Source organism: Aristolochia californica, unplaced genomic scaffold (assembly GCF_029961685.1).
Source record: "Aristolochia californica isolate CCGP_79_NKW_82.1479 unplaced genomic scaffold, dmAriCali1.0.hap1 SCAF_2, whole genome shotgun sequence".
Classification (NCBI taxonomy): Eukaryota; Viridiplantae; Streptophyta; class Magnoliopsida; order Piperales; family Aristolochiaceae; genus Aristolochia; species Aristolochia californica.
Window position 1 is genome coordinate 46,607,767 of NW_027181881.1, and position 15,929 is coordinate 46,623,695.

General features: G+C 39.1%; 1 protein-coding gene across 2 annotated transcripts; it reads right to left on the reverse strand.

Annotated features, from left to right (window-relative positions):
* Positions 1–1,549: 1,549 nt before the first annotated feature.
* LOC137955635 (protein ALWAYS EARLY 3-like) lies at positions 1,550–14,925 on the reverse strand. 2 transcript variants are annotated; one of them, XM_068802665.1, is made up of 21 exons: positions 14,695–14,925; positions 13,440–13,512; positions 12,590–12,716; positions 10,262–10,360; positions 9,780–9,842; positions 8,824–8,901; positions 8,484–8,676; positions 8,068–8,330; positions 7,595–7,958; positions 6,767–6,850; positions 5,598–5,878; positions 5,458–5,520; positions 4,629–4,958; positions 4,365–4,546; positions 3,895–4,177; positions 3,502–3,726; positions 3,221–3,376; positions 2,847–2,966; positions 2,539–2,751; positions 2,102–2,392; positions 1,550–1,999 (listed from the first exon to the last, which is right to left on the reverse strand). In XM_068802665.1, exons 3-21 carry the CDS (start codon positions 12,692–12,694, stop codon positions 1,799–1,801), a joined length of 3,594 nt encoding a protein of 1,197 aa, XP_068658766.1. In that variant the 5' UTR covers positions 12,695–12,716; positions 13,440–13,512; positions 14,695–14,925; the 3' UTR covers positions 1,550–1,798. The 2 variants fall into 2 exon arrangements, with proteins under 2 accessions (XP_068658766.1, XP_068658767.1); XM_068802666.1 differs by lacking the exon at positions 6,767–6,850.
* Between the last annotated feature and the right edge of the window lie 1,004 nt (positions 14,926–15,929).

Genomic DNA, 15,929 nt, shown 5'->3' on the forward strand with positions numbered 1-15,929 from the left:
CGCGCAAGTGGAAATTTTGGTGGGAATCCTCATCGTCTACGCACTGATCAAATCTCATCCATCGAGAGGACGTCAAATTGGATATGCCAGAGGTACACCGTCTTTGCAGCCATCATCTTCTTCATGGGTGCAGTTCAGATGGGCTTTGCAACCAACTATGCTTGCCTAATGGTGGGAAGATTTGTTGCTGGAATTACGCTCGGTGCTCACTCCGTTGTACACGGTGGAGGTCTCACCAGCATCAACCAGAGGCTTCTCGCATCACTCCCTGAAGTCTTCATCAACTTCGAGTACATCTCCAACTATGGGTTCCCGGAGCACCCACAATAACTCACCGGGTGGCTGATGCTGGGGTTGGTGCAATCTCGGCTGTCTTCCTCGCTGTCGGCGTTCTGATTTTGGCTTTGGCTTCATTATTTGTTTCTATTGATACCCGAGGACTCGGGTGCGCAACAAATGATGCAAACCATACCCGAATATAGAACATCTAAAAACTATAACAATGATATGCAATGGTCCTGGAAGTGATATCTTGCTGGAAAGGCCACTTGTTTCAGTTGGAGAAAAGTGAAATCCCACTTCAACAATCAATGGCATTGATAAGAAGTTCAGCCCTGACTTCACCATGACTTAAATAAATTTATGGCTGAAATTGAAGTTCCTGGTCTTGGCATCTTGTGCCCAAACGGAAACAATCGAGGACGTTTTCTTCATGTCGACGGTCATGGCCGTAGTTTAGAAGGAAAACCGACAATCCGGCCTTGAATCGGATGAGAGAGACAGGAGCGACCCCAATTTCTACCAGAAAAATTAAGTTGTGGCACGCCCTGGCGAAAACAATGGCAGGGAAGACTGCATGGCCTCTGGCGATGGACAGTGGCATCAACATCGTCTCAGTAAATGTAGGGTTGGTGATAGGTCCCTCATTTGTCCTTCTGTAACTCCTACCTGAAAGGCGAGATGGAGATGTATGAGGATGAACTGCTGGTCAACCGGCCATGTTTCTGTCTTCGAGGGTCCTACTTCAGCCATGTGATCAACCGGCCGGAGAATGCAGTGAAACTAGACCAAATGTCGACGGAGAACATGCCCTGCCCGCCTACCTCTGACAATTTGAGGATCTTTCAGTAAAAAATAGAGAGATCAAGTTGGCAATTAATCAAATTGGATGGGAGAAATCTTTTGGAGCTCCAAATCCAAACTTTAACAAAATCCTCACACAAGTTGCAACAAGCAACAATCCAGCGAAAACTCTCTCAAATTGTCCATTGGCACCTATTCCAGAAAATCTCACGAGAAAGTGGAAATAGAAAAAACAAAGATAACCAATGTTTTTTCTTTGAAAACTATCATGAAATCATGTTTCGGTGTTGACGTAGCCTAAATATATTCTGCTTCAAAATAAATGCACAACTGTTTCTCATTTTGGGAAATTGAAAATGCTCTCATTTCTTAGACAGGTAAAAAAACGTTTGGACACGACAAGACCAAGTCGATTAGTACTTGATTAGAATCATCTCAGATTTCTAGGGTTCCCATACGAAATCTGATACCAAAACGCTCCAATCCACGCTTTAGGGTGACAAATATGGACCAGTCTGCCCCTCCACCCCCACCCCACAACCAATCTTAAAATAAAAAGAAACGAGCCTCATCTCTTATCCATTATCACTATTATTACTATGTACAAGTTTTCTCATAACACAAAGGAGAATGAACCAAAGTAAGCTGGGATTTTTCCGAACACAAGAAAACTGAGATTTTCTATTGAGCTTTATGAAATCAAAACAGTTGTTTTCTACGAAGTGGAGAGCTCAGCTGGGAGTACATTGTTTTGGGTAGGTATTAGAGCCAATATCTGAGTTTTGATGACCCCCATGAAATTCTGGATATCTGCATATATTGGAAGATTCTGAGAACAGCAAGGCTCCAATGTTTTTAGGGCTGATTCCAGTATCTGGGCCACCTCTCCTGGTGGGCACTGTCGCTCTGTACATGTCTGCACAGCATCATATCCGTGTGAAATACGTTTAGAAGATCAGCATTTGAACAAAACAATGCAAGAAATTGTTTCAGATCTCATAAGCTCCAGATTTTTTACCTGTATCATGAGCAGAGTTGTAACACACGATGAGATTAGCTCTGAAGGGAGTTGCAAATCATTCCCATCAGGGATGTCCTGTTTAACATCCACCATTATGGGTTCTGAAGGACATGCGTTAGTTTGATCCTGTTGATTAAGAGTGCCATGGCTAGAATGATCTGCAGTAGCAGCAAAAGATCGAATGGCAGGAACAACGGTATCAAGGCCACAAAGCCTGGTATCCACTGAATCTAAAGCTTCTCCAATTTTCACATCAGGACTTTCTCCTTGCCTCAAAGAGGAGACAGCCTGAAAATAAGCAACACAATCTAGTTACCATCTGCTTGGACTCACAGTGAATTTCGTCAACTCTTCTGGGAACCTTCATAGAATTTTTTTTAAATTATGAAACCTTCATCACTGATGCAACAAACAACATCCCAGACATCAATTACCTGCATGGCTATGTCTACCATAGCCCTGGCTTTTCGTCTTGAACTATCAAGAATTTGAACCACATGAGATCCAGATTCTTGATTGAACAAAGCAGACCGATCAAAAGACATCCCAGGGGGCCCCAATGGATGGGACATAAGCCTACCAATGTGAGGTACTGAGTTTCCATTAAATGTGTTGCGCTCTCTCAAAGCAAGAAGAGCAGCACAAACCTGAGAACAGATTCAAGGAATGTAATTGAATTATAATTTTCACAGTGAAATTAGTATCCCAAATATTGAACGGTAGGAAGAAGAAAGATACTTACCTGATCATCAGCATTCTTGAGCTGTGTAACAACTTGGGCATACTGAATTCTGAAACTCTCATCCTTCTGGTTTAGAGAAACCTCCTCGTGGAGGTTCCTGATTTCTTTCAACAATGCTTCCTAAATGTGATTACACAGCAAGAGAGTAATAAGCTAATGTAACATGATAAACCCAAGTATGAGCAGGATAAGAGACCAAAAAACCAAAACACCAATAAATTTTATCATCATCATCAGAGCCTTTGCCCCAACTATTTTGGAGGTCACCTTTGCTCCATTAGGCTCATCTGCTAGAAACAGAAATTCAAAAGAAAGCACCCAAAAAAATAAAATAAAAATATTAATCTTGATTGATAAACAGTACTGGTGTTCACCTTTTTATCAAGAGCACGGGCAACATCAGTGAGAGCCCTAATATCAGCCTCCCTTGCTTGGATTTGTGCCATACTACAAGGACCATATGCAGCATGCGCTGCAACAGCTTCATTAAGAGCAGCTTTAGCCTGTAAAATAGAATCAATTGTGTCCCCCTGTCGAAAACAGCTTTAGCTGAGATAGTCCTTACTTGAGTTGTTTAAATAAGATAACAACACAATAAGGTAAAATTAGAAATAGACTTTACTCTCAATGAATGTGGAGCTGATGTTTTCCTAACCTTTGCCTGCTCCATCAATACATTAATGGGATAATTTACTGAAGGCACACTAGACAATCCGTCAGCGTTCTCTGTAGTCTCGCCAGAACCAAGTTTCCAAGAGCCCCCAAATTCCCACTCTTTAGGATGGCCATCAACTGTTGGTTCAGCATAGTTCCTAAAACTCTGTCTCCGAAGTGCTTCAGGCATGTTTTCCAGGGGATTTAGAGGCATACAGTCAATATCCTGGGAAAACAAATTAACAGGAATCAGAAAAAATACTTCCCATCAGACACCAGCCAAAAACACATGGACCCGATTGTCGAGTCCCCACTACTAACAGAGTAATCAACCCAGAAAAATGTTAAATGTATCTTATATAGCAGCATCTCGAATCAAAGTCATGATTAGTACCAAGAGAAGTTCAACCCCTAACTCATGTCGATCAAACTGCACTCTGCACTTGTTACGATCAACAGTTAGCACGCTACCATCATGAAGTTCTCTTGTCTTAGGATGCCAGGCAATAACCCGCTGTCCAACTGATAATGGACGAGCAAGATCTGTTGGCAGTCCTTCCCCAACACCAGCACGCAATTTAGCATACGTGTCCCTGACATTTTCACGATATTCTTCAAGTTTATTTCTTTCTTCCCGCAATAACTGATCAGAAAGACGACGAGGCTTCCCAAGAGCACTGCACAAACAAGCAAATGTGACTTACAAAGAGATGGATGTGGAGTTTCAATTCAGAATATTCAACTTCTCAAGTCATGACAAAGACAGATAAGAAGGCTTCAACTCTTCCATATCTGAGAAGGAACTTTGCCTACAACAGAGTTGGATACATATTTAACGTTTCAACTCAGGCCTCAAAAGCTTACCTACGTATGACACCCCACTCAGTACGAGTTAATCTTGATGGAAGATTGCTCAACTGAGCAAAATCTAAGTAAGCCACAAACTCATTCTTGGCAAACCATGGGTAGTCAATTGCACTATAAAACCACTCAAAAACACACCATCTGCGAAGCAACTCTGATGATAGGCAACGTGACAACTTACTCTGGAAAGACCATAAAAAAGTAAATAACACAGGCTAAAAAATTTTAAATTCAGAATGTGATTAGCAATTGGAAATAATCAACCTTCAGCTCAGCTGTCCTGTCATGAACAAAGGGTGAAGGCTTCTCAAGTTGCTCATTTCCAACATTCTCATTCGGCTTCAACTCCTTTGGAGCCAACGACCTTTGCAAATTCATCTTACGCCTACTCTGCTGTTTAGTTGGTAGACTAACCTTGTCTAGTGAAGCCTTCTGTACAGGTGGCTCACCTATTGCTGTACCGGATCTTCCCACATCAGCACTAGAAGAAGAATGATCCACCGTTTTGACTGTTTTTCCCTGTTTAGGTGCTGGTACAGTTTGACCAGCACGTTTAGCTTTGCTTAGTTGTTTCTTTCCTTCATCAACAGAAGCCTATAAAAGATTTAAAAAATGATGAGCACCCACAAATCTTTCTACATTTCAGTGCATAATTTTTATTAAGGCTTCACATAGTAGTATTTTATTAAGAGCATGAATAAACCTACAGGGCAAACATATATATACCTATAAAGCTGAACATACAGTTACATAATTTTTTTTCAAATATTGTATAAACTGAACACACAAGGCAAGATTTACACTTTTTTCAGGGTTGAGGGAATGTCATTCTTTTTAGGGAGGGTTGACACCCAGGCAAATCTGCCAATACCTAATGGCCTCAGGTGCAACTTGTGAATTAATCAATTTTAGAGAAATGGGTTCCTGGAATTTCATTTTATCAAGTTAATTTTTACCAGTGAAATATATAGTCCAGATTTTTGGATTCCCCAATATCTGTGGATTGATCTCCAGTTACATTTTAGCCTTGGTAAAAGTCAAAAAGCAAAATAAAGCAGAAAAAAAGAAAGTCAAGTGGAAGTATTTCATATACCTCAATCTTCAGAGATTCACTAAGATGAGACTTGTTGTCCGCTTCAGTATTTGGACTAGGCATCTGGGGCAATAAATATCATCAGAATAAATCCATCTGAGCAGGTGTACAATATTAACTTCAGCTCAGCACAACCTTACTTTGACAGGTAGAGGTTTCCTTCTCCTTTTAGGCATTTTATATGTTGATGGGTAAACCCATTGCTTTGACTCAAATATTGAACGAACATCAAAAGCTGCATCTTTTCCAAGTATGGGATCTTTCAGAAGCACTACATCAGCTCCTGGACTATGAAGCTTTTCCTTGGTTGCTGAGGCTTTAGATTTATCTCTTTGATGATTGGTAGATAACACTTCAGGTGTGTTGGACTTTCCATCACCATCTATACTTCTCTTTTCTTCCTTGACTTGGACAGAGGACTCTGCATGAGAAAATATATCAATCAAATGAAATTGGCCATTCTGCTGGAATTGGTGGCACAGTTAGGGATCATGATGGTTTGGTCCTCCTTTCCTGCTCTGGTCTGCTAGGTTTTGGCAGTTCCATTGATGCCAAATTTTTTGTCTTGTTGGAAGGTGTTCATCTTTATTTCCAGAAATTCTCAGTTCACAGTTGTTATTGTAGTAGATTCAGCAGTCATTCTCTCCTGGTTCATAAAGAAAAAAGATCCTTCCTGGGGGCTTCAGCATGTTATGATGAAGTCTCCTATATTTACTCGGACATGGCCATTCATTGGCAGCACACGCGCAGATCAGGCAATTCTCTTGCTGAGCAGCTTTCTAAACTGGTTGTTCCCCTCAACTCCTTGTTGTTGGGAACTCTTTTCCCTTGCAATTGTTGGGCTTTGCCTCTCTATTTGTATTTGCTCTTCTTTTCAGTAATAAAAGTCTATCACTATTTGATAAAAAAATAAATGATAATAATGAACTGGCCATAAACAACATAATAACTCTTCTCAACAGATCAAATTCACGTATTCACTTTAGTTTCTTCAAATGGGTAACACCTTATATAAGGTGGATGGTCGGGAGGAGTACACTATCCATAACAAGCTGGGCCAGGAGAATCAGGAAAGGACTCTTGTGTAACAGTTTGGAGGAAAAGAACACCATGCAGAAAGATTTTAACTTTATGTTGTGGGATGAGGAAATTTCTTTGAATTCACCCCAAACCCAATCGACTGGTTTTCTTTTAACACAATGAGAAGAGATTTAATGAGGAACTTCAAGAGGACAAAGAGTGCATTAGAGGGAATACATCAAGAGATATTACAAAGGAAATGCTAAAACAATGGAATAATAATATGCACCTGATTCAACAGTAGAAGTTGGAGCAAAAATGTTCAAAGACAAGTCTGCCAAAGTTTGTAAGGCATCTAAGGCAGTGCTTTCATCTAAAAATCAAAAAATAAAATATCATAAACATGATCATGATAATTGACCTAAAATCATTTGAGATGATAAAACATAGTCAGGAGAGCAGCCTTCAGTTAATGAAGTTTATAGAAGCACTTCATTGTATAGGGAATAATCAGCATCAAGTAGAACAATTATCAATAAAGCTTCAAACTGAACTACAGGGTGAGAACAGGCTCTGCAAACAACTCCATGATGCCAACCCTACTGCCAACTTGTTTAATAGTGCAGTCATGTATTCAATGAACCCAAGTTGGTTTCTTTGTCATCCAAAAAGCTTATTATTCAGTAATTTAAACTAAGGATTTTGCATGAAAAATGGATCCAATGAAGTTTTACTCTTGAAACTGGACAAAGTTGATCTTAGCATAGGATTTCCAAAAAACGATATCTAAATTATTGAGTGGGAAAAATCCCACTTTAAAAAAGCATCAAGAAAGCTAAATGGGCTATAAAGTTGAACAATAGGCCTCCTAAGTGGCCAGTCATTTTAGGATTAAAACCGGGCTCAACCCAACATAGATCATGTGTAATCCAAAGCGGGGCCATCCAGTAGATGGTTCTAAGTTTGACCATGTAAGAACCATACAAGAAGTGGTAGGGTACGGTGGTAGGAGTCGATCTGCATGTAAGCCTTAATAAAGAAAAAAGGATATAGTGATAGGGAATTTACAAAATTTGTCCTGCTGCAGATTGAGAAGAAAGATCTGAAAAAGTCATACCTCCCTCAAAATATTGCTGTCGGCTTCTCTTTCTTGAGCCTTGCGGAGAAGAATGCTGGACCTTCTCATATGAAACCTCTGTTTCAGCTTCGTCTTTGACAGCCCTCAAAGTAAGCCCTTCTTCTGTACCACTACAAGCTTCTCTCACATCATCAAAATGATCATTATTTTCAAAACCTTGAATCTTTGGCTTCTTCGTTTGAAACTTTTTCCCCTTACGTGAAATTTCCACTGCACCAACACTTTCATTATCTCTACCAAACTCTACATTTTCAGCTCCCCTACTTCCCAAACTACCCTCACAGTAATCTTCATCCATTGAAGTGCCAGTTGCCTTGGAATTAACCGTCTCGAATTCAGAATGCTACATCACAGGTAAAGAGGTTAATTTAGAAGAATTTCCTTTGTAGCAACAAAAGTAAAACGGTAGACGACAAATGAAGTGGATCAGGTTAGGAGACAATCGTTATGACCTTCCTTCTATTACTCTGAATGGAAGAGGGCTTCATGTTCTCTGCTCGTTTACTTGGGGTGAGAGAAGCACGTGGGGAGACAGCTCTTTGTGAAGCCCCAGCCAGTGCTAATACGACATGAGCCACTTCATCATCATCACTATCTAGCTCAGTCTTAACGCCATGTCTATTTGATGATCCAACCTTTGCCCTATCTTCTTTATCACATGTGTAAGAGACAGGGAAGCGAGGAGTCCTTTTACCAACTGCACGGGGACGGCTACCTGCAACAAGTTGCTACTGTTTAGAAATTCCAAGGTAGCAATGAACTATCCCTCATTCTTCCTCCAGAATGTAACAACTACTGGAGTTGATAATTAGACCAAGGGACACTAATAAGAAACAACAACGAATGCAACTTTCCAACAAGCAATTACCCCCTGAACGCTTCTTCTTCAATAAAGGTAAGCAACCATAACTTGGTGCTGACTGGCATTGCAGCAAGTCTGGCAGAGCCCCTTCTAGCCCTTTTGAGACACTACTGGATCGGAATTTTCCCCGTCCACGTTTATGGGGCTTACGGGATATTCCAAAATCATCATTGCTTTCTCGCTCACTATCAGTTCCTTCCTGCCAGTTTGATAATCAAAGGTTCAATTTAAAATTTTCAATTTACTAATATTTCAAGTTAAAACAACTGAAAAAGAACATAAAGGAAATCCTATTCCAACAGGACAAGGGGTAGGAGTCCAGTACAACATGAAACTCAAATCTTACCAAAATGTTATAGTGATCGGTCATCATTGCTATTAGCCCAGCCACAGTAGCAGTTCCCTCCGGGAGGGATAAGTAAGCCTGAAGACAACAAATATTTCAACGTTATAAATTGATCAACAAGCAAAGATCCTATTAACCTCATGGTGGATTTTGGAATTTGACGTTCTGATATGGGATGAATCAGCTGATACAAGCTTTTTGTCAACCCAGTACCACCCATATCAACCATTCCATAGACATCTGAATGCCTAATACAGTATGCCTTATAGATATAGAAACCATGAATTTGTCTTTTATGAGAAAATGTATCCACATTTTAAGCAACCCTTAATATAGATGTCTTAAACCAACCTCAAGATCAATTCATATGGTTTTTCCTCACACCATAAACAATTGTTAAAATCTATCAATGTCTAAAGGAAAACTTTGCAAGTTAGCTCCTTGGTTAAAGCGAGTTTCTATAATCTATCAGGACATCTCATTCATACACCTCCCAAAGCCTATTCATCCCTTTCTGTTATTACTAAACATTTGGGTATGTTAAGGTCTTCTGTATACTCAGAATGGAGTATACAGAAGACCTTAACAGGGTATATATGCAAATTTAAGTTCATAGTATTACAGTGGATCCTCAAACATAATTTTTACCAAATCAAGTATCACGTAAACACTTCAACTTTTGTGTGCTTTAAAGATAAAGGAAGAAAACAATATCTATCAGTGTTCACATAGTTTCTCATTTTAAATGCCAAGAGAACAAACAAAAATGCTTTGTAGTACAAAAAAATGGTAGGAGATACAACCAAGTATGAAAACCTGAAGGAACAGTAGTTCCTTACTGCCAAACAAACAAAACACTCCCCTTGACCCCTTCTTCCATATGGTACATGTTGCACTATAATAAATAAAAGGTCCACCAAACAAAAGTAGAACTCTTTAAGACATATCATGCTCACCCTGTTCATGTTATAAAGGGCCTCCACCATATCCACTGATCTGTTACGAACAGCACCAGCCACCTGGGAATCCGTAGTAATTAGTACTATGTGCTTAATAATCAGAACAACCAGTCAAGAAAGAAGATTCAGCACTAGTCAAACAATAACATTTCTCAAAAAAGAGTAGGCACAATTGATGTTTGTCACCCACATATTTTCTTTTACTCCTGATAAACGATGCTTACATATAACAAAAGCTGCCCTTAAAAATATGATAAAGGACTGCAAACTATAACTTAACAAACATTCATGGAAACCTCTAATTTGCACTAAAATTTGAGAAACTATGTGGGTGCCTGTTAAGCTTTAGGAACATCCACTGAAAAACTCTTAAATTAGAATAAACAGAAATCCCAACTCAAGAAAAGGAAAAATATTTGTTAAAAAATCCATTTGAACTCACTACGTCAACTGAACACAAATATGGGATAAGAGTAAACCTTTTTCCAATCTCTCCCATATCTCCGATAGGCTTCGTAAAACCGCTCAAGCTCCTCCTTGCTCCATTGCGACCCCAGCATATCTGACAATTTCCTCTTCTGCATGAAACAGGAACAACCATTGGACAATGTAAATGCCATTAACAAATTCTCATTAAACGTAGCTGAAAGCAAAAAACAAGCGAAAAGCATTTCATAGTGTAACCAAGGTCTATCAGTGTTTAGTCCAACTGAATAAGATAAGATATCCTCTTAAAAGATAAGATATCCCAAGCCACATAGAAATAGTAAATTAGAATTATCAAACACCACAAAAAGATAGTTCATTTTCCAATCAAAATCAGCTTGAATGCATCTGATATGATCTTTTATTTCCTGTTAAATACAGTCTTAAAAAACATGACTACTTGTTAAAGTTGGGTCCAAGTCCATCCCAAAATGATTAGCCGAAGTTAGGAGGTTGTTTCCACCATAACTCTTTTCTTAACTCTCATCTATGTTAGACTATTCCCACTAACACTCCCTCTCACATCCAGGCTTACACAAACACACAGCAGGCTTGAGACATGGACAACACAAATTGGATACAAACTAAATGAGATGCAACCAAGGCCCAACAAGCAAGCATTCCACTTTCATACCATGTTAAAGTTGGACCTAGGTCGTTTCCCAACTAATAACCATTTAACTTTACTTAACATATATCTATGTGAGACAATTCCCACTAATAATACAGAAGAAAGAAAAAATCTTCCATAAAGCAAATTAGTACTAGTGATACGCGGTCGGACGTGCCACGGACGGAGATGCGCACTACGGGGCCAAATATGGGTGCACTGGAAATACCATCAGAAAGAACTTTCCAAAATAGTATGGCAACCCCAAGCCCTCAAAAAGCCCACCCAGGGGCAACAGTACCTTCACAGGGCCCACAAACACGAATCTGGTACGAAATAGCCAAGGCTGCAGCAGTTGGGGCGCAAGGGCACATGCAGCCAGCTGCTGCAGCCTAGGTGCACGCGCAGGTGAGCAGCAGCGTGCGGGCGTGCAGCCAGCAGCTAACTGACTGGCTGGCTGGCTAGTTGGCAATTTGCATTGAAATTCGCAATTTGAATTCTTCCTACCAAAATGGGATTGAGATAGGGTGGTTTAAGGCAAATAAGGGCACATGGGATTTGACTCATTTGAATATGAATTAGAGGGGTTTGCCTTGCTTATGTGGCGAATTCTCATTGGCTCATGTAAGATAGGGGATAAGGGTGGCTTATCCTTCATTTGCCTACAAATAGGCTTTGTAAACTTGATGTATTCATCTTGAAATCCGTGCAAAGAATACCTCATTTCTAGAAAAGGTCATTTCTCTTCATTTTGGCTTAGTTTCCTCTCCAAACGAAGGCTTACTAACCTACTTTTTTTCACCCAAATTAAGCTAGGCTATACACAGAAGCTTTAGGATCGAATCCTAGCCCGATATAGCAGCGTGACAACTAGACAAGCTAGTTAAACTAACTTCAGTGGGACCAAATCATTCATCCAAGTTATATATCTGTAAGACCTTGAGGAGGGTCAAAACAAGGTAGACAAGGTTGGGTTTGTTGCTTCAAATGATGAACTGGCTGACCCAGCTTGATCTGCCAGATCATTGTCAAGCAAGGAAATTTCAGCACCAGCAAGGCAGCAGCCCCCGGCCGTCATGTGTTAGTAGCTGATATTTGTTATTTTTAACAGGTATTTTAGTAAATGGGTGCAAAGGGGATAAAAGAGCCATTAACTTGAAAGATAGAGGGCAATCCCAGCACCCTCGTAGAAAAAAATGGCGATGGGCAGCGGAGCCCCATGCAATAGAGGAGGGCAGGGCCCTTCCCTTGTCAGTGAAAGGAAGGGGGCAGGGGCGGGGGCAGGGCTATGTCCCTTCCTTCGTCTTCCTGCAAATTGAGGGAAAAGACTCTCCCAATTGTTGTCTTCTCAAAAAATTAAATAAAAAATATCCCAGGTCACCCGGCCGTCAAACCTGATTAACCCAGACACTGCTCCATCAGTTTTTATAACATTGGAACAAATGTAATCTAAAAACTACATCAATGTGAATCTAACCAATTACCGGACTGTATTATCAAAGTATGATTGAGCAACAGATAATCATCAGATGCTTATAGAAAACTGGGGGTCTGCAGAAGAGACACTCAAGCCCAACACTAATACCCAAAACTGAAGATAGCAGCATATGCTAACGAAGAGATACAACAGATCATCCACCACCAAGATAACTATACCCACAAATAACTGACAGTTAACTACTTAAGGAAGAAAATAAAGCCGCCCACTCACCCGTAGTTTACTTTTATTAGCAGTGCCTCCATCTTTCTCAGGAGACTCTTCAATATGTTTAGCAAACCTCTTGTTAACCGCTCTAGACTTTCTTGTCGAAGCCATGAGCAATTCCTCTAGCAGATAGCTGAAACATTTTTAACAAAAATACACCTTTAGAAAAATAATCACAAAATCAATACATTGTCCACAGAATGAGTGTGTGGGAGAGAGAGAAAGAGAGAGGTTCATTTTGACCAAAGGCACAAAATGCATTCAATGAGCTATGATTGCTATGCCTTAAGCAGCATTTAATCAAATTGAAAGAAGAGACTGATACAATTTTATTTATTATCTCTGTGCTTATATAGAATGTGCAGAAATGCACAACAACCTACTTGTTCACAGTTCTAAGACAACTTTCCTTTTAATACAAGGACCATTTCCAAAAACTGGAGGGAGTAAGTACAGTTGCCCGTAATAAACGAAGCAAAATACACCTCGGAATAAACAAATAAACTTTTATGGGTCATGATACGAGCGAACAGACAGACATACAAGAATATATAAGTCAAATAAATACAAAATAATTAGACAGAATCACCATTGTCATAAGCCAGTACAGATGAGCAATAGGAAAAACAGAAGGAATTAATCAGAACCTGTATGCACGATTCAATATGAGTCTAGTATTTCATATTGAACTAGAGCAAGAAACCTAGGAGAGCCTGGTAAGAGGCACTATGCATCAACTAACCAGGACAGGTGATCATACCACTAATGCATCAACCATTTTATAGGCAGACCTAAATACATGATCTGATCACTAAGCTGAGAATGTGTTAAGGGATTATTTGCGTTGTCAAGCTACCTTTTTCCTTCTTGATGAATGCAGCTATCTCGTAGCAATATACATAACTCTGAGCAGGATCCGGGGTAAATTCCTGCACGAAAAAAGTATCAGAAAACAGTGGTGACACCACCAAAATATAAGGATCTGGAATACTTTATTTGTTAGTTATGAAAGAAAAAGCCAAGAATGCATGGAATCCACACAAATAAATAAATAAATAAATTATTGAAAACTGGTGAGCCCTTCACGCGAGAGAGCGAGAGGAATTTGGCACTAAGCAGATATTGAAAACTGAAATCAATAGTTAATCGTGAGACGTCGCCCCAGCTCTGCGAAACTAGACTGATAGCTTCTTCATTTTTATTTTTATTTTTATTTTGTTGAGAAAGCTAGAGTAGACCAGGATTAGATAAAAGAACAAAGAGTTTCCTTTTTCAACAGCTCTAAAAAAATTCAACAAACAGGAAATTATAGACATAAAGAAATACTAACTATGCAACAAATATCCTGAAAGCAGATAAAACAAAAAAAAATATCCAGAAGATAGCTTAATCTCTCCAAGAACAATGAAAGTATAACCAATAAATCAATCTCTCCAAGTTTTATAAATATAAGGTAAAAAAGATTAAAAAATAATAATTAGGATGAAACATGAAAAATCCAACAAAAAAAAAAAAAAAAAGGTGCTGACTACGCAGGAAAATACACAAACAGGAAAAACACAGAAGCAACAGTGAACGAGGCAAGACCCACTTTCATAAAAATCGAAACAGAGAATTAAGGTTTGGAAAATCGATTTCTTGCAACTCAGATGTGAACCTTAGAGTACAAACAGTTCGAAAAGTACTTGATTTGATTTAGTGTAAAAAAATTAAGCATTTGGTAATAGACGACCAACTAAAGAGATGAGAGCTCGGGATTCGTAAAAATTACTAAATCTCCTTTGAAAACCATAAACCTCAACCAAGATCTCACGAAACTCAACCAAGATCTCAAGAAACTGCACAACCTCAACAGACAAACAACTCCACCAAAAATTCGACAGAAAACCCTCAACTCTACTAAAGCAATCGACTTTATCAACCACGAAACACTCGGAAAAATTTAGCCAAGGAAAGTCAGAAGAAAGCAACAAATTCATGGAAACGCACTCAAAAATTCAAAAAAAAAAAAAATTGAAACTTCGATAAGCCATTAAAAATTGAAGCCAGCAACGGAGTTTCCCAAAAAGTCGGAAAGAAAAATATAAGGTCGGATATTTGATGTGATCTACCTGGATTTTGTAAATTGAAGGGAAAATGAATCAAAAGTAAATTATTTGAAGGAAGTCCGAGCTGGCGAACTACGGAACCGCGGGAAAATCACAATGCCTGAAGACCTCCAGTTTTAGAATGAAGAAATTTGAACGCCAAATTCCCAAATTAGGGTGTGAAAGATCAAGAGCAGAGAAAGAGGGCTTTGGCGGGGAAGAGACGAGGGAAGCAAAGATGAAAATAGGAGGAGAACGGAGATTGGAACGGAAGGGGAGCCTTGGGGAGCTTTCGCTTTGAATGAGAGAACGGTGTTAACTCTACACTTGCAACGTCACAGCCACAGGTAAAAACTTACCTGTGACGTGTCAGATGACATGGACTACTTTACTTGACCACTCTTTCTCTCCACCTTTTTTCACCCCTCGTATTCCCGTTCATCACACTGTATCTGCCCCACCAATCTTCTGGCCGAAAAACGGAGAAGGTTTTCTATCTTGCCAATGTGGCATATGATGAGATGGCATTCCAAATAGATGCCACATTACAAGTAACACTCTTACTCCCCAGCAAGTCTTCAATGAATGCAGATTCTTACACGTGCGAAAGAACAAAAGATGCGGGAGAGAACAAAGGGTGTCTTCGTCATTTTACGACTCGATTTTGATTTTGGTGAGCCACACAACACCTTTGACTTGAAATCGCGAGGTTAGGCCTATGGCTGAAGTGTTTCCATGAGCCCCGGTGCCTTCGGTAGGGCGGCAAACGATCACCGAACGCACTGGGGGAAGATGGAATGACAGAAACAACCCCTATTTCAAAATTCGTTACATTAAATGAGTTAGGAGGCTGGATTCGAAATGGCTACGCCTGATTTTTTATTCTTGCACTCTCTAATAATGTCTTTAATATATTCATAAAATATTATTATTTTTATTATATCACTGAAATTTATAAAAATTATAAAAAACCAAATCTGAACACAATCATCAATACATAGAATAATAGATAAATTTTAAGAAATAAAAAACATATTTAAATCATTCAAATTTCGATTTTAATAAATTTAATTAAAAATTGAATAAAACTGATTTAGCTGAACTTAATCAACTTGTTTTTATTACAATTGTCAATGCATCCCACTTACACGTCATTGTAACCAAAATATTGATCTAAGCAAAAGGTTAAGTTTAATAAATTAATTATATTGCCTTAATTTAAATATTATGAACAACTAAGATTATGTTATCAACATATC